At 41.8% G+C, this 22312-nt stretch overlaps 1 protein-coding gene across 1 annotated transcript in view; it reads right to left on the bottom strand.

The window, feature by feature from the left end:
* The window catches only part of F13A1 (coagulation factor XIII A chain), a 204771-nt gene that overhangs the window by 52563 nt on the left and 129896 nt on the right, over positions 1 to 22312 (bottom strand). The window contains exons 9-10 of the mRNA XM_007523293.3: positions 6442 to 6545; positions 4420 to 4508 (exon numbers count right to left, since the gene is read on the bottom strand). Coding sequence (XP_007523355.1) covers positions 4420 to 4508; positions 6442 to 6545 — 193 coding nt within the window. The remainder of the gene's footprint in view (positions 1 to 4419; positions 4509 to 6441; positions 6546 to 22312) is intronic.

The following is a 22312-nucleotide window of genomic DNA, read 5'->3' as shown; positions in this document are numbered from 1 at the left end:
GAAGGATGCCTAACCACCCTTCCAGAATTAGTTCACAGGCTGCTCCCACCTCCAGACAGGACCCTGAAGCTCCTCACCTGTGAGTTGTAACTGGTGTCATCATTCCCTTACTGCCCTCCCTTCCCAGACACTGGGCTTTGCTGTCCTGCTTCCATTTCTGGTCTAGACATGTCAGAAACCAAGTTTGTATGTAAATGCACATAATTCACTGCTTATATAAATCATTGTGCCATGAGCTTCATGGCATCTCTTGGATTATTGTCATTCACCCAGATGTGTGCTGGTACAACCACCTCCCATCAGGAGGGGTCCCAATGCACACAGTAACAGATGTCCCCATTAGAACAGAGGTGGAGTGGGATGGGAACCAGTGTGAGTTCAGCAGTTGAACTGACTCCAAAGCTTAACACTACTATTTGTTAGATCATTGTAGAAAGGTCATTTAGTTGATTTTTTTTTTTTGCTTCTGCAAAAGGGAAGCAATTATAATTCTCAAGAATCACTCCCATTTACTGTTTCAGCAAAATCAATCAAATACCTAGGAATAAAGTTGACCAAAGAAGTGAAAGACTTGTAAGCTGAAAACTATGAGTTGCTACTCAAGGAAATAGAAACTGATACCAAGAAATGGAAAGATATCCCATGCTCATGGATTGGAAGAATAAATATCATCAAAATGAATATTCTCCCCAGAGCCATATACAAATTTAATGCAATACCCATCAAAGTGCCACCAAGCTTCTTTAAGAGAATAGAACAAACATTACAATCATTTATCTGAAACCTGAAAACACCTAGAATTGACAAAGCCATCTTGAGGAAAAGAAACAGAAATGGAGGCGTCATACGCCCAGACCTTAAACTATATTATAAAGCCATAATCATCAAAACAGCATGGTACTGGAACAAAAATAGGCACACAGACCAGTGGAACAGAATTGAAAGCCCAGAAATAAATCCCCACATCTATGGACATCTAATCTTTGGTAAGGGGGCCCAAAGGATTAAATGGAAAAGGGAGGCTCTCTTCAATAAATGGTGCTGGGAAAACTGGGTTGTAACATGCAGAAGAATGAAATTGAACCACTTTATCTCACCAGAAACAAAAATAAACTCCAAATGGATCAAAGACCTAGATGTCAGACCAGAAACAATCAAATACTTAGAAGAAAACATTGGTAAAACACTTTCCCACCTACACCTCAAGGACATCTTTGATGAATCAAACCTAATTGCAAGGAAGACTAAAGCAGAAACAAACCAATGGGACTACATCAAATTGAAAAGCTTCTGCACATCCAAAGAAACTATCACACAAACAAAGAGACCCCTCACAGAATGGGAGAAGATCTTCACATGCCATACATCAGACAAGAAATTAATCACCAAAATTTATAAATAGCTCAGCAAACTTAGCACCAAAAAAGCAAATGACCCCATCCAAAAATGGGCAGAGGATATGAACAAAACATTCACTCCAGAGGAGATCCAGAAGGCTAACAAACATATGAAAAACTGCTCTAGGTCACTGATTGTCAGAGAAATGCAAATTAAGACAACACTAAGACACCACCTCACTCCTGTAAGAATGGCATACATCAAAAAGGACAGCAGCAACAAATGCTGGAGAGGTTGTGGGGACAGAGGAACCCTTTTACATTGCTGGTGGGAATGGAAATTGGTACAGCCTCTGTGGAGAGCAGTCTGGAAAACTCTCAGAAGGCTAGACATGGACCTCCCATATGATACAGTAATTCCTCTCCTGGGGTTATACCCCAAGGACTCCATAACACCCAACCAAAAAGAGGTGTGTACTCCTATGTTCATAGCAGCACAATTCATAATAGCTAAAACCTGGAAGCAACCCAGGTGCCCAACAACAGATGAGTGGCTGAGAAAGCTGTGGTATATATACACAATGGAATACTATGCAGCTATGAAGAACAATGAACCCACCTTCTCTGACCCATCTTGGACAGAGCTAGAAGGAATTATGTTAAGTGAGCTAAGTCAGAAAGATAAAGATGAGTATGGGACGATCCCATTCATCAACAGAAGTTGAGTAAGAAGATCTGAAAGGGAAACTAAAAGCAGGACCTGACCAAATTGTAAGTAGGGCACCAAAGTAAAAACCCTGTGGTGAGGGGTAGACATGCAGCTTCCTGGGCCAGTGGGGGGTGGGAGTGGGTAGGAGGGATGGGTCACAGACTTTGGGTGGTGGGAATGGTGTTTATGTACACTCCTAGCAAAATGTAGACATATAAATCACTAGTTAATTAATATGAGAGGGGGAAAATCGATTGGATTTCTCAAAGTTTTTCAGAACACAAACTGAATCTTTTTACTATAGGCTGTGTATTTGATATGTGGACTCTCTCAAAAGCCTAGACCAAGTAGATCAGAAGCATCCAATAGCACAGCTATATACAAGATACTGGGTACTGTACAGCAAACCCTAACAAAAGGACTTTTCAAAGTTAACCCAATTACCAAATAATGTGATGATAACATTAACTATCGATTGTCTTTTTGAACCCTAAGACAGCAGGAACCTCACATCTCCACTATAGAGCCCCTACTTCCCCCAGTCCTGGAACCCTTGGATACGGCCCACTTTCCTGTATGCCTCTCCCAATCCATTCAAATAATATTGCATCTGCTGATCACATCCTAACCAATGCAACGATTGCCACCTCAACATGCTTCACTTCAGACTGTGTCCAGAGACTTCACGTGTGGAATGACAACCCTTCAGCTTCATTACTTGGGTGAGACCTTTCCTTTCATAGTATACTCTCAGGTGGTTCACTTTCTAACAAAGTCCCAAAACCTAGACATACACCAGTTTCTGTGAGAGAGAGCATATGTTCACACGTATCCATAAACTACTGCAAAATATATACCTGAAAGCAGAAGTGCACTAGAGTTTGCAGTGAGTACCTCCCTAACACTTCCTCTCCACTATTCCAAGCTTTGGGTCCATGATTGCTCAACAACTTGTTTGGCTTCGTATGTTAACTCTCTTTTCAGTCACCAGGTTCCAGATGCCATCAGGATGCCGGCCAGGCTTCCCTGGATTGAAGACCCCACCAATGTGTCCTGGAGCTCCGCTTCCCCAGTGACACACCCTACTAGGGAAAGAGAGAGGCAGACTGGGAGTATGGACCGACCAGTCAACGCCCATGTTCAGCAGGGAAGCAATTACAGAGCCAGACCTTCTACCTTCTGCAACCCACAATGACCCTGGGTCCATGCTCCCAGAGGGATAGAGAATGGGAGAGCTATCAGGGGAGGGGATGGGATATGGAGATTGGGTGGTGGGAATTGTGTGCAGTTGTACCCCTCCTACCCTATGGTTTTGGTTCTTAAATTAAAAAAAAAGTGCTAACAGCATCAAACAATAGGGAAAGTGATCAGCTAGTTAAAACTCAAGACAAGGGGCTGGCAAGACAGCTCTCCTGGACAGTGCATTTGCTCTGTTGAGTGCATGGCATAGGCTCAAGCCCAGTCCCTCCCCAGTGGAGGAAGTTTTGGTACTGTGTTATCTATCCCTGTCTCCCTCTGTCTTTGTCTCCCTCTTTCTATCTGGCAAAGTCATCCCAGAGTGGTTAAACCTTGGTCATGATTAAAAATAAATAAATAAACCCATGATAAGCTAGGCAGTAATTGAGCCTACCTGTTGTTACTGTATCTAATCTCTTAGCCCCTCACACATTTCTCTGCTCCCCACATCTGCCCCACCGCCTCCCAGTCTTCTTCGTTGCTGAATGCCCGCCACATTTACTGCCCCCTTTAGCTCCAAGCCCCAATTCAATTCTACCAGAAATTTAGAACTTTCCCACAGAGACCTCTCCACCTACCAAGTTTGCCCTCTCAAGTAGTTCTTATCACCATTGATATATATATATGTATAAATCTACACACTCCTTCCTAGGAAAGGAGAATGACTTGAAAAGCCATGGCATAGCTAGCAGTTCCCAGTATAAGAGCTTGGCTCGGGCAGGTCTGGAGTTCGTTGAATGTGCATTACTAGGCAAAATGCAGAGTGAAGCACTGCACAGTGAAATCTCAATTCATATGTCTCCACCAATTCGCCACTGAGTGATTCATTTAGACATTCAATTTCTCAGGAGCAGTTGATACCTACTTCACATGTGCAGAGAACTAAGCTAAGGTTAGTGGAGAAATTGCTTTTGGGAGGGGGCAAATCTCAGATTATCAAGGAAAGAAACATGTTAAATAAGAACTGCATTTAGAATTAAGAGCATTGTGGCTGGCATGCTGTCGAGTTGATTTTGTTAACACCAAGGAAGCAAACACCTTGAACATGGTCACTGTTAAAGTAGCAACCTACTGTTTTCTCATTTCACATGTTAAGAGGTTGGGCAGGAAAGAGTATTTCCCTGGCTCTCCACTCACCTCTGCAAAGACAAAAGGTGCATCGAACTGGAAGCAAACATGTCCGTGTTTAATGGCTTGGACAGAAGCTGGGCCACATCGGTACATCCCTGCATCACACAGAGGAAGGAGGATGTGAGTTTGTCATCATCAAGTCTGTGCAGATACAAGACAGGCCATCACACTGAAGGGAACTCTGAATAAACACATTCCCATCTTTAAAACTATTGGAGCCCAAGTACACTTCATGATGAGAGAGGGTAGAAGACCATTTTGCACCACCAGGAAGTTTTTGTTGAAAATACTTCCTCAAATACAGCTTTGAAAAGAGTTACAAGCATCACTAACCCTGTGTTGATTGTTCCACCTATGAAGACAGACCCAAGAGTGTGCCAAGCTGCTGGTCAAGACATCATTCATCTCTTCACAAGGTATCTGGAGTGTTAGAAATGGTTGAGTTGGGCGGAGGGTAGGTAGCATAATGGTTATGCAAACAGACTCTCATGCCTGAGGCTCCAAAGTCCCAGGTTCAATCCTCTGCACCACCATAAGCCAGAGCTGAACAGTGCTCTGGTTAAAAAAAAAATGGTTGAGTCACTTCAGTGGGTGTGTTGTGGTTGAATTTTCTTTTTGACATTGGTGGTATATGAGCAGATTAATGGGAGAGTTTGGATAAAAAACACTTTCATTGACCCAATGCTCAGCTGGTACTCAGTAAGTCAACTTCCACACTCGTTTCTGCACAATTCTTTAAATTTTAACTACTTTTCTCTAGCTATTTAGAGAACACCTGCAATTAATCACCTCTGATGTTTCCTCATGATATATAATTCAGAACACCAGAAAGTATTTAACTTTCTCCCTTAAAAATCCAACATGATAAGAAAGTTCCCATGTAAACATGTAATAAAAGCTCATGTGCGTACACATGCCTCAGCATCTACTGTAAACACTTGATCATATAAATCATGCTCTGAAGCTACTTTTATCATAATATTAAAAAGAAATGGAGGTTCATGAAGTGATTCCATGAAAGCCTAGACAGGGGGAGGGGTGATATCTATCACTCACTGTCTAGTAACTTTGCAAGATAAAAGGAAAACCCCCATATACCCAAGTTTTGCAAGAAATCACACCACAGAATAGAAGCTGGGTCTTGGAAAGCCAACAATTTGCAGGTTGGCCTGTGATTTACAGTCATTTCTTTCTTTTCACTTTTTACATTTTTTAATTATCTTTATTTATTAATTTGACAGCCATACAGCCAGAAATCAAGAAGGAAGGGGGGGGTAAGAGAGGGAGAGACAGAGAGACACCTGCAACACTACTTTACCACTTGTGAAGCTTTCCCCAGGTGGGGACCGGGGGCTTGAACCCAGGTACTTGTGAGCTGTAACATGCACTCAACCAGGTGAGCCACCACCTGGCCCCTGTCTTTTCTTAGCTTTGTTCTGTCTTCCCAAAGTGTATCAGGGAGGGCTGACCATATTTTACAGCCTGAAAGTGAAAATGCTTACACAAGAATTTTTTTTCCTCTTGTCTTTATAACTGCTTATCAAAGCAAGAATAGATGAATTATATATGCTAAAATTTGTGCTCGTTTTCAAAAAGTTTTAGAATGGGGGCAGAGCTGTCCTCTGAAAAGACATAAACCCCGACTAGTGGTAGTTAACGCTGTACAGTTGTCTGGAAAGCACCCTTAAAAATATTGAACCAAGGACAGTACCCAGCTAAGATGTAGTGTGAGCAGGCAATACCTCTGAGTCAGTTATCTTCCCAGCCAACATCTTCTAGTCTATGTTTTTAGAGAGAGAGGGAGAGATAGCAAAGCACCGCTCCACGGACTTTCCTTGGTGCTGCCCGTGGTGTTCCCATGTGTGACTGGACAAACCCAGTATCCTGCATGAAGGCGGAGCTGCTCCCCAGCCCTGATAGCACACTTCTGATGTGAATTCTCAATGAGAGACTTATGTGCACATTGGATGTCATCAGAAAGGCAAAGAAAAGATGGGCAGTGACACAGCTCCTTGGAGGGAGACTTACCGTCACTGTTTTCCTGTGGGGTGCTGTCCACAGCCTGCCAGCCTCCAAATCCAACAGGGAGATCTGGTCTTGTCATCCAGGCCTCATTCCAGCAGTGATAGTTCCTACAAAACACCACCCTGTCAGACTCATCTTTCCATGCACTCAGTGCTCCAAGAAATCAAAGAGATCCTATCCCTGTAACTCTGTTATCTGTCAATGACTAGGGTTACACCAGGGCCCTTAACTCAAGTTTGCTGTCCAGCTGATTTCCTTTGTACCCTGGACATTCATGTGACTGGACATTGCTCTCCAGAACACCCAAGAAATTCTAGTCAATGCATGAAACAGCTTCTATCGTTCTTTTAAAAAATATTATTAGTGATTTAATATTGATTTACAAAATTACATGTCAACAGGGGTGTAATCCCACACCATTCTCACCACCAGAGTTCTGATCCCCAGTCCCTCCATTGCAAGCCACCATAGTTCTCCCAAGATTGCAGACACGAGTTAACTATCATCTCTAGGGAGCGCAACCAAGATGGTAACTTGAAGACAACAGCCTGTGTGAGCTCCAGAAAAAGAACCAGTTTTCAACCTGGGACTCTCAGGAGAGAGAAGGATTTCAGACCATTGGTGGTAAGAGAGAGCAAGGGATGGTCAGGATGACACCAAAAAAGAGTGCTATAACCCACTCTTGGGCTGGCAAACAGAGGCCAAAAGGACAAAGTTGAAAGGAGGAGCTTTAGCTTGGTTATTTCTGAATTCACCCTGCCCCCTTAACCCAAAACCAGCCCCCACAAGCTGGCCAGCTGCTCCTAGCAGGCTTCCTGTAGAGATACTTTCTTTACCAAGATTTCTAGCCCAGGGGTGTCATTCCAAGCTTTTCTCTTTCTCTTTCTCTTTCTCTTTCTCTTTCTCTTTCTCTTTCTCTTTCTCTTTCTCTTTCTCTTTCTCTTTCTCTTTCTCTTTCTCTTTCCCTTTCCCTTTCCCTTTCCCTTTCCCTTTCCCTTTCCCTTTCCCTTTCTCTTTCTCTTTCTTTTTCTTTTTTCTTCTTCTTTTTCATTATGAAGGGGGCTGGAGCTCTATTTGAGTGATAGAATACCTGACCAATCAGGGCCTCAGCCCTTCCTGGGAAAGACTAGCTGGAGTCTTTCTTTCTTTCTTTCTCTCTCTCTTTCTTTCTTTCTTTTATACTTCTTATTGGTTGTCTTTGCTTTGTTTTGTTTAGTAAGGGGACTAGGCTGTGTGCAGACAATTTGGAGTCGTCCAAGTTGCAGACTGACTTTTAGGATTTTTTTCTCTATTTGATTTTATTATTATTTTTATTATATGCGCGTGTCACTTTTCCCTCCTCCTCAGGTTGAACAAAATGAACTGTTGTTGCTTATTCCATTGATAGGTGACTGGGGGTGCTACCCATTGTGGGAGGAATTTGTTTCTCTCCCTTTCTTCCCTCCACCTTCATGATTCTCTCCTCCTAGCTAATTAAAACAAACAAACAAACAAACAAACAAACAGCAAACTCTGTCTTTTCACTGCTCTCCCCCCCTCTTCTTTCTTTTGCTTTGTGAATTCACTGACACTCATTTGTGAGTTATTTTGTGGAAGACATCTGACTTATAGTGGACTCTCTCTCTATCACTCTTTTCTCCTCTCCTTTCTACTCTTGCTATCTCTGGAATTTATAGTGGACAGTAGATTTGCATAATTGTCTATTATTGCTTTATCTTTCTTCCCTTCTCTTCCTTTTCCTTTTCTTTCTTTCTTATTTTGTTGGACTGGAGGTGTTGTTTGGCTAACTGGTATTGGCTGAACTGCAGCAATCTTTGCTTCAGTTGCTATTGTTGTACTTTCTGAGGTTTGTGGCTGCATTTGTGAAAAACTTTAGTTAGCATGGCTTGTATTCAAAACACAACAACGAAAGAATGACAGAAGAATACAAACCACGTCAGTTAAAAATATGGGTAAATCAAGAGTAAATTAAACTGCTACCACAATGAGTCAGGACAAGAGCCCAGAAGAAACTTCAAATCAGTCAGAAGTAACCATAGATAAGAAAAGTATGCAAGCAATATTAACCTAATAATCACAGAAATGAAGACAACTATGGAGAAAAGGGCTATCATGTCAGGTTAGCAACGAGAGAGAGATGACCCCAGAACCAAGCTCTTGGCCATGAGGCAATTCAAATCTTTATTCATCTGAATACCCCAGAGTCGGGCGGTGGCACACCTGGTTAAGCCATGTGGCACAAACTGCAATGGCTGGAGTCTGCCTCCCGGTCTGCCTGCATGCTTCTCCAGGCCAGAAAACAGAAGAGGCAAGTCGGAAATGGAAGTGGCTTGACAATACCATACATGGTTAGGAAAGGGGCAGAGAAAGGTAAAAGGGAGCTGGGAAAGGTAGGGACATCCTTAGGAACTGCTGCCAGGGGTTTAACTGATAGGATTAATAATACCCTGTGGGGAATTAGGGAGGAAACCTTTAGTCATTTGTAAGACAAAGCAGAAGATTGATATGTAGATAATAAAAGGGCAGACCATTGTATTAAGGAATGAAGGGTGGAGCAAGGGGAGCTGGCTTAATGTTTTAAGGACTGCTGGGCTCCTGGAGGCAGAAAAATGCAGGGTGCTTTGTGAGGCAAGGAGTATGGTAAGAGGAGGCAAACCTTGGGAGGTCTTGTGTCCCTCCTCGCTCAACCTCTCCGTAGAGAGAGAGACTGACAGGATAAGTGCGTCCCTCAGGTCAAGCCCTTCCAGGCTCAACCACATCCTCACAATTTCCCTACAGAGAAAAGGGCTATCAGAATTAGGGAAACAATAGATGAGAAAATACAAGATACCTCAAGGTAATCAGAGAACTGAAAGCTGAAATAGCTTAGTTAAAAGGCCAATTAGCTGAACAAGATAATACTAAAAGTGAACTGAAGAAAGAGGCTGAAGGAAGGCAAAGCAGATTAACAGAAACAGAAAAAAGAATCAGCCAGGCAGAGGATGAGCTAGAGAAAACTAAGAAAGAGGTGGAAGAGCTCAAAAAAAGATTGAAAGACACTGAAAACAACAACAGAGACATATAGGATGATCTCAAAAGAAATACCATTCATATAATTGGCCTACCAGAGGAAGAGAGGAAGGGGAAGTAAACATCTTAGAGGAAATAATAAAGAAAACTTCCCAGACCTAAACAACAGAGAGAACATTATGATTCAAGAGGCCCAGAGTGTCCCAAACAGAGTCAACCCAGACCTGAAGACACCAAGACACATCATAGTTACTATGGAAAGAAGCAAGGATAGTGGTTTATGGAGTAGCTGCAATCAGACCTTCGCTCTCCCCCATACAACTATTAAACACAACAAGAGACCAAATTGGACACATAATCCACAGCTGAAAAAATATCCAAAACTTCAAGTGGTTGCCAGCCTTTAGTTGGGGAAATGCGAGTGGCTTGAAAGACACAGTCAGTCAAAACGAGAGCTCTGGGCTGATGTCGCTTAGCACGGACCTGTGCCATCTTGGATAGTAACACAGTAAGCAGACTCCCCTGAAGAAAAGAAATTGGAGCTTAAAAACTCTCAAATTTTGATTCGGGGTTCTGTTCACTTTTTTCTCAGTCTGAGTTTAAGACAAAGACAAAACTCAGCTCATAAGGTAGCTCAAAACACCCCTCCACCCCACCCATTGCCACAGATTCAAATACATGGAAAGTAAAGACCACAACAGCACCACCTAATGGCCAACATAACTAACACCATATATGCGAAAACAAAGAGGCAGAAAGTTAAATACTATGTCACATCAAACAGAGAAAAGTAAATCAGACAAAAATCCAAGAAATTACAGTTAAAGAGAGTCTATCAGAGACATACTATTGAAATCTTATGAGAACTTTAAAATAATATAAGCAAGGGTTGAAAGAGCATTTTTCTTTGTAATTTGATAAGAAGCTACAAAGTGTGAAAGAAGAAGTCAAAGCCAAGTTCACTAAGCAGTGAAACAGCTTGGAGGAAAAATTTCAAACAGCACTGCAAGGACTGAAAGACACCTTTAGTTCAGTTCAATCTCAGGTAGGAAGCTTAGGTAATAGACTCACACATGCAAAAGGAAGAATTTCCAATGTAGAAGACACAATTAGCCCACTCTTTCAATTCAAAGATGAGGGAGAGGAAAGGTATAGAAAGAATAAAGCATATACATGAAACATTCTATGAGGCTAACATCATGCTGATCCCCAAAGCAGGGAAGGACCCCACCAAAAAAGAAAACTATAGACCTATATCCCTGACGAATATCAATGCAAAGATCCTCAACAAAATCTTGGCTAATCGAATACAAGAATATATTAAGAGAGCAACCCACCAAGATCAAGTGGGATTCATTCCTGGAAAACAGATGTTTTTTTTAATATTCGTAAGTCAATAAACGTAACCCACTACATCCACAAAAGGAAAGATAGAAATCACATGATTCTATCAATCAATGCAGAAAAGCATTCAACAAGGTAAAGCACCCATTTATGATAAAGGTCTTTAAGAAACTGGGAGTGGAAGGAAAATTCCTTAACATAATAAAGGCTATATATGATAAATCCATGGCTAACATCATAGTCAATGGGGAAAAATTGAAAGGTTTTCCCCTAAAATCAGGAACCGGACAAGTGTGCCCACTCTCACAATTTTTATTCAACATAGTCCTAGAAATCCTTGTTATAGCAATCAGACAAGAAAGAGATATCAAAAGAATACAAATTGGAAAGGATGAAGTTAAACTCTCATTATTTGCAGATGATATGTTGATATACCTAGAAGACCCCAAAAACCACATGATTATATCAGTAGATGCAGAGAAAGCCCTTGACAAAACCCAACACCCATTCATGCTCAAAACACTACAAAAAACGGAAATAGATGGGAAATCCCTCAAGATAGTGGAGTTCATATATAGCAAACCTACAGCCAATATCATACTCAATGGGCAGAAGCTGAAAGCATTCCCCCTCAGAATGGGGTCTGGACAGGGCTGCCATTATCACCATTACTCTTCAACACAGTATTGGAAGTTCTTGCCATAGCAATCAGGCAAGAGAAAGAAATCAAAGGAGTAGAGATCGGAAAGGAAGAAGTTAAGCTCTCACTATTTGCAGATGATATACTAGTATACAGAGAAAAACCTAGAGAATCCAACAGAAAGCTAATGCAATTTATTAGGCAATATAGCAAGGTGTCAGGTTACAAAATCAATGTACAAAAATCAGTGACATTTCTTTATGCAAACACTAAATCTGAAGAAGAGGATATCCAGAAATTACTCCTATTCATTGCTACAGCAAAATCAATAAAATATGTAGGAATAAACCTGACCAAAGAAGTGAAAGACTTGTATACTGAAAACTATGAGTTACTATTCAAGGAAATAGAAAATGATACTAATAAATGGAAAGACATCCCATGCTTATGCATTGCAAGAATTAATATCATCAAAATGAATTCTCCCCAAAGCCATACACAAATTTAATGTGATACCTATCAAAGTTCTACAAAGCTTCTTTAAGAGAATAGAACAAAATTTACAATAATTTATCGGGAACCAGAAAACACCTAGAATCACCAAAACTATCTTGAGGAAAAGAAACAGAAGTGGAGGCATCACACTCCCAGACCTCAAACTATATTATAAGGCCATCATGATCAAAACAGCCTGGTACTGGAACAAATATAGGCACACAGACCAGTGGGACAGAATTGAAAGGCCAGGACTATACCCCCACACCTATGGAATCTAATCTTTGATAAGGGGACCCACAGTATTAAATGGGTGACGGATGCTCTCTTCAATAAATGGTGCTGGGAAAACTGGGTTGAAACACGCAGAAGAGTGAAACTGAACCACCTTTTCTCACCAGAAACAAAAATAAACTCCAAATGGATCAAGGAACTGGATGTTAGACCAGAAACTATCAAATACTTAGAGGAAAATATTAGTGGAACACTTTCCCACCTAAACCTCAAGGACATCTTTGATGATACAAACCCAATTGCAAGGAAGACTAAAGCAGAAACAAACCAATGGGACTACATCAAACTGAAAAGTTTCTGCACAGCCAAAGAAACCATCACACAAATAAAGAAACCCCACACAGAATGGGAGAAAATCTTCACGTGCCATACATCAAACAGGAGACTAATTAAAATATACAAAGAGCTCAGCAAACTTAGCAACAACAAAAAAGCAAATGAACCGATCCAAAAATGAACAGAACATTCACTACAGAGGAGATCCAAAAGGCTAACAAACACATGAAAAATTGCTCCAGGTAACTGATTGTCAGAGAAATGCAAATAAAGACAACATTGAGATGTAACCTCACCCCTGTGAGAATGGCATACATTAAAAAGGACAGCAGCAACAAATGCTGGAGAGGCTGTGGGAAAAAAGGAACCCTTCTGCGCTGCTAGTGGGGATGTAAATTGGTCCAGCCTCTGTGGAGAGCAGTCTGGAGAACTCTCACAAGGCTAGACAACCTTCCATATGACCTAGTAATTCCTCTCCTAGTGATATACCCCAAGGACTCCATAACACCCAACCAAAAAATATTTGTACACTTATGTTCATAGCAGCACAATTTGTAATAGTTGAAACCGGCAATCAACCCAGGTGCCCAACAACAGATGAGTGGCTGAGCAAGCTGTGGCATATATACACAATGGAATACTATGCAGCTATTAAGAACAATAAACCCACCTTCTCTGACCCATCTTGGATGGGGCCAGATGAAATTTTGTTAAGTGAGCTAAGTCAGAAAGACAAAAATGAGTACGGGATGATCCCACACATAAAAAGAAGTTGAGAAAGAAGAACAGAAAGGGAAACTCAAAGCAGGATTTAAGTGAGTGTAGAGTAGGACACCAAAGTAAAAATCTCTGGGTTGAGGGTGAGGGTGTATTATTGGCTTCACTGGGGAGGGGGGTGCATGGGATGGGACACAGTCTTTTGGTGATGGGAATGGTGTTTATGTACATTTCTATTAACTTGTAGTCATATAAATAACTATTTAATTGATGAGAGGGAAAAATAGATTGAATGTCTCAAACTTTTTAATGAATAGACCATAGTCTCAGTCTTTTAAATGTTGATGCTCTGAAAAGTTTAGACCAGGGAGAACAGAAACAACCAGTGGCATTACTCTGTAAGACAAAGATATATACAAATAATGTCAAAGGACTTAAATTATGGTGATTATGTATGATAGATAGCAAATCCTCACAAAGGGATTTTCAAAGTTAACCCAATTGCCAAATAATTTGATTATAGCAGTAACTACCTATTGTCTTCTTAACCCTAAGATAGCAGGAGCCTCCCACTTCCTCTATAGAGCCTATATTTCCCCCCAGTCCTGGAACCTCTAGGGTGGGGTTCACGTTCCTGCATGCTACTCTCAATTCATAACAGATGATATTGCATGTGCTGATCCCAACCTAATCAATGCAACAAGTACCACTTCAGCATGCTTCACTTCAGACTGTGTCCAGAGATGTCAGGTGTGGAATGTCAACAGTTCAGCTTCATTACTCGGGTGAGACTTTTCCTTTCATAGCGTTCTCTTATTCCATTTCAGGTGGTTCACTTCCTAACAATGTCCCAAAGTCAAAATATAGACCAGGGCCCATGAGATAGGGTACATGTTCACATGTATCTATAATTTAGGGTAAAATACATACCTGAAAGCAAATATGCACAATAGTCTGCAGTGAGTCAGTATATGCAGCAAGCAAGCAGAAAGCCCTAAAAAGACCCCATAAAGTTCCTAATGAAATAGTGTCTAGTGAGACTTAGATACCCTCCTCATCTACTTCCTATTACACTTCCCTCACTCACTCCAAAGCTAACCTTAACAAAGTAAGGACTGCAAAAGTTGATTAAGGACAAGAGACTGGCATGCTTTAATGATGACTCTTTAATCACTCCCCATTAGCTGTGGCCCTAGTTGGGGAGTCCTGAGATTCCCAAACAGACAAGATGGGCCTAGACCTTGAATAAATCCCTTTCTCCATTGTTAATGGTCATCTCTATTAGGAACGACACAATAGACCCCTCCGTGGGCCCCCTAAGACCTTGCCCTCAGCATGGATCAACACAGTAGAGAATATTCCATCCTCTGAAGGGAGGCTGAACAACATACTCTATCCTTCACCTGAAGAAGATGGGTCATGAAATAGAGGCTGCTGGAAACGTTCCTACTCATGACCATAGGATGTGAGCTCAGATCTACAGGGATGCAGAGGTCACCTTGGCTCCTAAGCTGAATATGGGCCCCAAATCACATCAAATCGATGGGGTTTACAGTCAACAATATTTATACACCTTTCCCATATTTGGGAGCTACTCTCTTCCCTGATCCAGCTTTCTGGCCCTTTTCCCAGCCATGACATTGTCTCCCCAGACAATAACTTAGTTATTAACTTAAGTTATTAACTTAGTTATTAACTTAAGTTATTGTCTCCCCAGACAATAACTTAGATGCACCTGCATATCAGATGTCAGGCTCAAAAAAACAAAAACAAAAAACACTAGTATAGTCATGGAATATAACGAAAATATGCCTACTAGCTATCTATAGAACAGAGACCCCCCCTCTTCATCTGCACAATTCCAGCCTTTAGGTTCATGATTTGTCAACAATTTGTTTGGTTTTATACGTTAAGTCTTCTTTCAGCCACCAAGTTCCAGATGCTACCATGATGCCAACCAGACTTCCCTGGGCAGACGACCCCACCAATATGTCCTGGAGCCCTGCTTCCCCAGAGCCTCACCCCACTAGGGAAAGAGAGAGACAGGATGGGAATATGGATCCACCGGCCAATGACCATGTTCAGTGTGGAAGCAATTACTGAAGCCAGACCTTCCACCTTCTGCATCCCATAATGACCCTGGGTCCATACTCCCAGAGGGATAAAGAGTAGGAAAGCTATGGGGGGGTGGATGGGATACGGAGTTCTGGTGGTGGGAACTGTGTGGAGTAGTACCCCTCTTATCCTATGTTTTTTTTTTTCAGTGTTTCCTTTTTTTAAAAAAAAAATATTTATTTATTCCCTTTTGTTGCCCTTGTTTTATTGTTGTATTTATTGATGTCGTCGTTGTTACGTAGGACAGAGAGAAATGGAGAGAGGAGGGGAAGACAGAGAGGGGGAAAGAATGATAGACACCTGCAGACCTGCTTCACCGCCTGTGAAGTGACTCCCCTGCAGGTGGGGAGCCAGGGACTCGAACCGGGATATTATGCCGGTCCTTGCACTTTGCACCACCTGCGCTTAACCCGCTCCACTACCACCCGACTCCCAGTGTTTCCTTTTTATAAATAAAACTTATTTTAAAAAAACCACCATCTCTACAGCTATCTGTCTTCATTTGTACATATTGCCCCCTTTTTCTTCCACATCATGTCCTCTCTTCTCCTGCAAGCCACTCATGACCCTATTACTACATCCAAATGTTCTTTTCTCCTCTTCTTTCTCCTGGTCCTGGAGCTGGAGTTCACAGCCCAATTATCCTCTTCCTCCTATCCCTTCTCCCCCACTGGGAATATGAATCAAAATAGTTTTGGGGGTGTGAAAAGGCAGGACTTCTGGCTTCTGTAATTGCTTCTTCTCTGGACATGGGAGCTGGCAGGTTAATCCATACCCCCAGCAATGCTTTCCATCTTTACTGCTCTCTGTTACCTAAGGTCAGAGAACTTACCATGCACTAAGGGGGTCAGGAAAAGAAGCTAATTGAAACCAAATTAGTATATCTTTGAATTTTTTTGTATAATTTCAATTTATGTAAAGCTTATCCATTTGCAACAATTAAGCCATAAAATACTTTTGTTAATGAGCTTAGGCTGTTACTACAGAAATGGTAACATTAACTCTTGCCTATAATTTTCTGTCAGTGGCAAATTTCCATGTGATATTCAATAGGAAGAAAAGAAAAACAGGGTTAGTCCCTCTCTGCTCCTTATCAATAATGGGTTTGAGAGTGCAGGGTCTTGCACAACTTTCCAGAGATTTGCACATGACTCTTGAAACAAGAGTATGGAGTAAAATGTCATCATGAATTGTATTATTATGTCCTTGGAGACACCTGAAATTATATGGTAGTAAAGAAACAAATGAGTGAGCATTAACCCGTCTGCGCTGTAGAGAATATTCATATAGTAATCACACTTTAATGTGGAGTGAGGTAGTTACAGCAGCTGTGTTTATAGTGCTGCTGAATTTCATGTCCAACTACCATTTCTCCTTTCCTTGACTGTCCTTCAAAGTCAGTGTGTGGTGCTCACTCCTGCCTCTCTGAGCCCAGCTTTCTTGTTGTTGGCTCGTTGTAGACATTTTAACTGACCTCTGTTCCTATTAGGGGCCAGACCCCCTACTGTGTGCTGGAGATTTGATAGTGGAGACAGGGGTTCTTGCCCAGAAAGATCCTTGCCAAGGAATGACAAACTCATAAACCATTTTTTTTTTAGCATAGCTCGCTAACTGCTCTGAGGCTTAAGTGAGACAAGCATGTAAAGCCTACAGAAAAGGGAGGATGTGGTATGTAATTAGTGCTCAAAACGGCATCTCCCAGGTTTTAAACAATAATTAATTGGGGTGATGCATGCTGCAGGGGAGATTACTTGGAGAGTGCTAAGGTGTTGGTGGGAAACACAGGGCATGAAGGAAGCCTTATCTGCAGATGTGACAGTCCACTGAGCCCTGTAGATGAGTAAGAGGCTTACAGGTCGACAGAAGCAGCCAGCACTGGGAAGAAGAGGAAGGAATCAGTCAGTGTCCTTTGTGGGGAGCTGCAGTTACTGGTAGACTGATGCTTCACAGTATAGTTGTTGACACAGAGGCACAACCTCTCATTTCCCCACAGTAGGTGTCTGCAAGACACTATCTCCCCAAAACTAGGTCCTTTTTCAGCATCATGCCCCAGGACCCCATCCCCCCTTCTCTTTCCCTCTTTCCTCAGAGTTCTTTGCTTTGATGCACTACTGTCCTCAGTCCAACCTTATGTCTTCCCTTATTGTCCTTGCTCGTTACTGTGTGTGTTGAAGACAAGAAGGGTAAAAGGCTAAATCATGAGTATGGCACTGTATGTACTCTCATTCAGGCACTGTTCTAGAATCTCTGTGTATATAAATGAAGTTTATATACCTAGCACCCTATGAGAAAGGGAGCTATTATTTTCTTTGTTTACAAGAAAGCACACAGTAGCAGACAGAGGTTGAGAATCTAGCTGGAGGTCATACAGTTAGTCAGTGATGGAGTTCTAGACCTGTTGGTATGCTTCTAATTCTGCTTCTAAAACCCCTTCTGTTTCATTGGTTTAATCCCCCCTGCTTAACACTGTATTCTATTTACATAACCACTGTTAACTAAGCACCGCCCTGCCTCCAGGGCATTGGTTTAATCCCCACTGGTTCACGATGTCTTTTTGCTCTGCCCCCTCTCCTAGTACACCCTGATTTCCACCAGTCTTTTTTTGCTCCACCCTATCTATGTCACATCCTGTTTCCACCCTACTTGGTGAGTATATATAAGGACAGGATTGTGATTAGAGATACCTTAGATTGTGCTGCGTTCCACATGAATAAAGACTGAACTGTGTACCACTCAGCCATGAGTCTCTGGTCATCTGTCTCTTGCCTGCGATGCTAGCCAGCCTGGCACAAACCAATACTTATAAATATTGAGATATACTACAAAGGACAATGGAACTTAAAGAACCCCACTTCTTGTAGTGCCAGAGATTGAATCCAAGTTCTCATGCATACACTCATACAGTTGTCTCCCATTCCCATTGTAGGGAAATTGTGAGGATGTGGCAGAGCTTGGCAGGGCTTGACCTGAGGGGTGCATCTATCCTGTCAGTCTCTCTCTCTACCAAGAGGTTGAATGAGGAAGGACATGAGAACCCCCAAGGTTTGCCTCATCTTATCAGACTCCCTGCCTCACAATGCACCCTGCATTTTTCTGCCTCCAGGAGCCTGGTGTTCCTCAAAACATTAAACTAGCTCCCCTGATCCACCCTGCATTCCTTGATGTTATGGCCCACCCTTTTATTATCTACATATCAATCTTCTGCTTTGTCTTACAAATGACTAAAGGTCTCCTCCCTAATTCCTCACAGGGTATTATTAACCTTACGAGTTAAACCCTTAGCAATAGTTGCTAAGGAAGTCCCTACCTTTCCCAGCCCCCTTTAATCTTTCTCCACCCCTTTCCTAACCATGTATGGTATTGCCAAGCCACTTCCGTTTCTTACTTGCCTCTTCTGTTTTCCGGCCTGGAGAACCATTCAGGCAGATGAGGAGGCTGATGCTGGCCATTGCAGTTTGTGCCACATGGCTTAACCAGGTGTGCTACCACCTGACTCTGGGGCATTCGGATGAATAAAGATTTGAATTGCCTCACGGCCATGAGCTTGGTTCCTGAGTCATCTCTCTCTCTCTCTCTCTCTCTGTCTCTCTCTCTCTCTATCTTGCATCACTAGCCCAACATCCCATAACATCTTTTCATGTCTATTGAGCTATCTGGACTTAATCTTTAATGAGTTGATTTTACAAATTTGTATTTGTGGAAGAAGGGCAGAGAGGTAAGGTAATTTATCTTTCAGTTGAAATGCTGCAGTGATTTGTGGTGAATAAAGGAGGCTATCACCCACAATATGAAGAAGAGACATAGAGACACAAGGGTAAATGAGGGCATAGGTGGTTTGAGGACATGTCTGCATTTCCTGGGAATGCAATGTTTCTGCTTACCACATATTTGGAGGGAAGAGAAAGAGAAGGTGTGTGGAGGCCTGGAAGAGGTGCACCTGATTAAGCACACACACTACAGTGCACAATGTCCTAGGTTCAATCCCCTGCTCCTGTAGGGGGAAAGTTTCAGGAGTGCTGAAGTGGGTCTGCAGGTGTCTCTCTATCTCTTTTTCTCTTTATTTTATCCCCCCTCTCAATTTTTCTCTGTCTCCATCCAAAAATAAATAAATAAAAATATCAAAAGAAGAAAGAAATAAAGAAAGAGAAGGATTGCATTGGCAGTAGATGTTGGTGGTTGGAAAATTCAGTGTTAGGCAGGATGGACTTGAGCACCTATGGGAAACCTAGGGGATGAAAACCAAGAAGCATTTTATGTCCCCATATGACAAGAGATGTTCACAGGAGTCCTTATTGATGCAGGGAGAAAGTGGGACAAAAGTCACAAAGAAGTGCACTGGAAGGAAGGACATGGAATAGATTTCTTTCCTAAAATTTATATAGTTTGTAGAGGGAAGGAGACAAGACAGAGTGGATCCTAGAAAACACTACAACATAGAGACCATCATTTTTTATATTCGAGAGGATGTCTTGTTTTTAGAGGAAGAATCCAATGTGAGGGAATGGGAAGAAAGAGAAGGATGGAGTAAAAGAAGATTCCAGTGTCAAGGAAGTGAGAGGCTGAATTCAGAGCAGAAACTTGGGCAGGAATGGAGAGTCTCTGACTGCAGCAGGTGGTGTAGCTCTATATTGGGGTCAGTGTGGAGCTGTGAGGGCAGAAACAAAAAACTGGTTCCCACTGGAGAGCCTGGTCTCTGTTCTGTAGCTGGAAAGATGGTCACTGTGTATACTAACAGTAGTTAACAGCCTCCTTCCAAGTAGTGAAGGTAGAAAGAGCCACAACACTAACAGACTCCAAATAGACACAGTTCTTCCTCCTGCACAAACTGTGTGACTTAACAAAAGTGGCTTTTATGCTTTACCATCAGGAAGATTCAAAGGCCCCCGAATCTGCCAGATTCATCATCTAGGCAAGGCTTACTTTGAACAAGACATAACAAACTTTGCACTTCATGTTCCAGGTAAAGACTATTCTTTGAGGTTATTTCTTTTTGACTGAGCTAGAGGTGACCAACATTTTCTTTCACCCACAGTGGCATCTACTTAGTTACTTGTGGTTTTTTACTTTCTCCTATAACTGAGATCTGATTTGTATACTTAATTATTTATTTTATTTTTTATATTTATTTATTTTCCCTTTTGTTGTCCGTGTTTTTTTAATTGTTGTAGTTATTATTACTGTTGTTGTTGTCATCATTGTTGGATAGGACAGAGAGAAATGGAGAGAAGAGGGGAAGACAGAGAGGAGGAGAAAGATAGACACCTGCAGATTAGCTTGGCCACTTGTGAAGTGACTCCCCTGCAGGTGGAAAACCAGGGGCTTGAAGCGGGATCCTTATATCAATCTTGTGCTTCACGCCATGTGTGCTTAACTCACTGAGCTACAGCCCAACTCCTTAGTTTCTATATTTAGGTAAGTAATAGGGCCAGGGACTTGTGGGTAGTAGGTTAGGAAAGAACAAAACTACTTTTTTTTGGATTTTTAGATTTAATTTTTTTTATATTTTATTTAATTTATTTATTCCCTTTTGTTGCCCTTGTTGTTTTATTGTTGTAGTTATTATTGATGTCGTTGTTGTTGGATAGGACAGAGAGAAATGGAGAGAGGAGGGGAAGACAGAGAGGGAGAGAGAAAGACAGACACCTGCAGAGCTGCTTCACCGCCTGTGAAGGGACCTGCCTGCAGGTGGGGAGCCGGGGGCTCGAACTGGGATCCTGACGCTGGTCCTTGAGCTTAGCGCCACCTGTGCTTAACCCGTTGTGCTACAGCCCGACTCCCCAAAACTACTTTTTTTTTAAAGATAGATATAAAAAAGGAGAGAGGCAGAGAGAGTGAAAGACAATAGCGCCAAAGCTTCTTTCAGTGCAATGTGGCCCAGGCTTGAACCTGCACATGTACAGATCATTAACATGGCAAAACAGCATGTTACCCAAGTAAGTTATTTTGCCAGGTGTGGAAGGTGAGGAGAATATGACTTCCTGTATGGTAAGGTGAGGAGGATATGACTTCCTGTGTGCTAAGGTGAGGAGGATATGACTTCCTGTGTGCTAAGGTGAGGAGGATATGACTTCCTGTGTGGTAAGGTGAGGAGGATATGACTTCCTGTGTGTAAACATCATACAGGTAGAGAGCTAGTTCTTAGCTTCATGGTAACTACAAAGCAAAGTCTCTAAAGAAAAAAGTAAGTGAAGAAACAAAACCCACATCTGACAATAGAATGGTTGTTACCAGAGAAGAGGGATAGCAGTTAAATACCATGGGAAAGGGGGCCAGTTGTGTCACGCTGGATGGAAAGTAGACATTGGTGGTGAACATAATGTAGTATATATAAATGCCAAAATATGAGGGTGCACACCTAAAACTTAAAAGAAAAACCCCAGTGTATAACCAAAACAAAAAAGAAACTCAGATTATCAGAACAAAATGGTGGTCATCAGAAGAGAAGGGGTGTGGGAGAAAACAAAATGGGTAGACAGGATCAATTTTGTGGTGGTGGATGGAAAAATCTGTTTTTGGTGAGCACCACAATCTAGATGTCAAATGATAAGGCTGTATATATGAAGCCAATTATGATGTTAGAAAAGATAGTTATGGCACTTTCTTAAAAAATGACTAAAGAACATCATATAGAGTATATGTGTTCATTGATTATCTATATATTTGCTAAGGAAAAATTATAAATGCCCCTCCTCTTGTATGCCTTCTCCTTGGATGTGGGTAAAAAAATCTATGAATAGATTGTAGTAGTACACACACACACACACACACACACACACACACACATAATTTTACATGACATATATATATTATTTTACATGACAAAGAGGATTTCTTGAAAGAGTTATTTATTTAATAGATGGAGAGAAAGAAAGGAAGAGAGAGAGAGAGAGAGTGCACCAGAGCATCATTCTGGCACATGTGATCCTGGGGATGAAACTTGGGATCTCATGGTCAAGATTCAAATGCTGGGAGTCGGGCAGTAGT

The sequence above is a fragment of the Erinaceus europaeus genome, chromosome 4, assembly GCF_950295315.1.
Source record: "Erinaceus europaeus chromosome 4, mEriEur2.1, whole genome shotgun sequence".
Classification (NCBI taxonomy): Eukaryota; Metazoa; Chordata; class Mammalia; order Eulipotyphla; family Erinaceidae; genus Erinaceus; species Erinaceus europaeus.
Note: the sequence above shows the minus strand (reverse complement) of the source record. Positions and strands in the feature narration are given on the sequence as shown.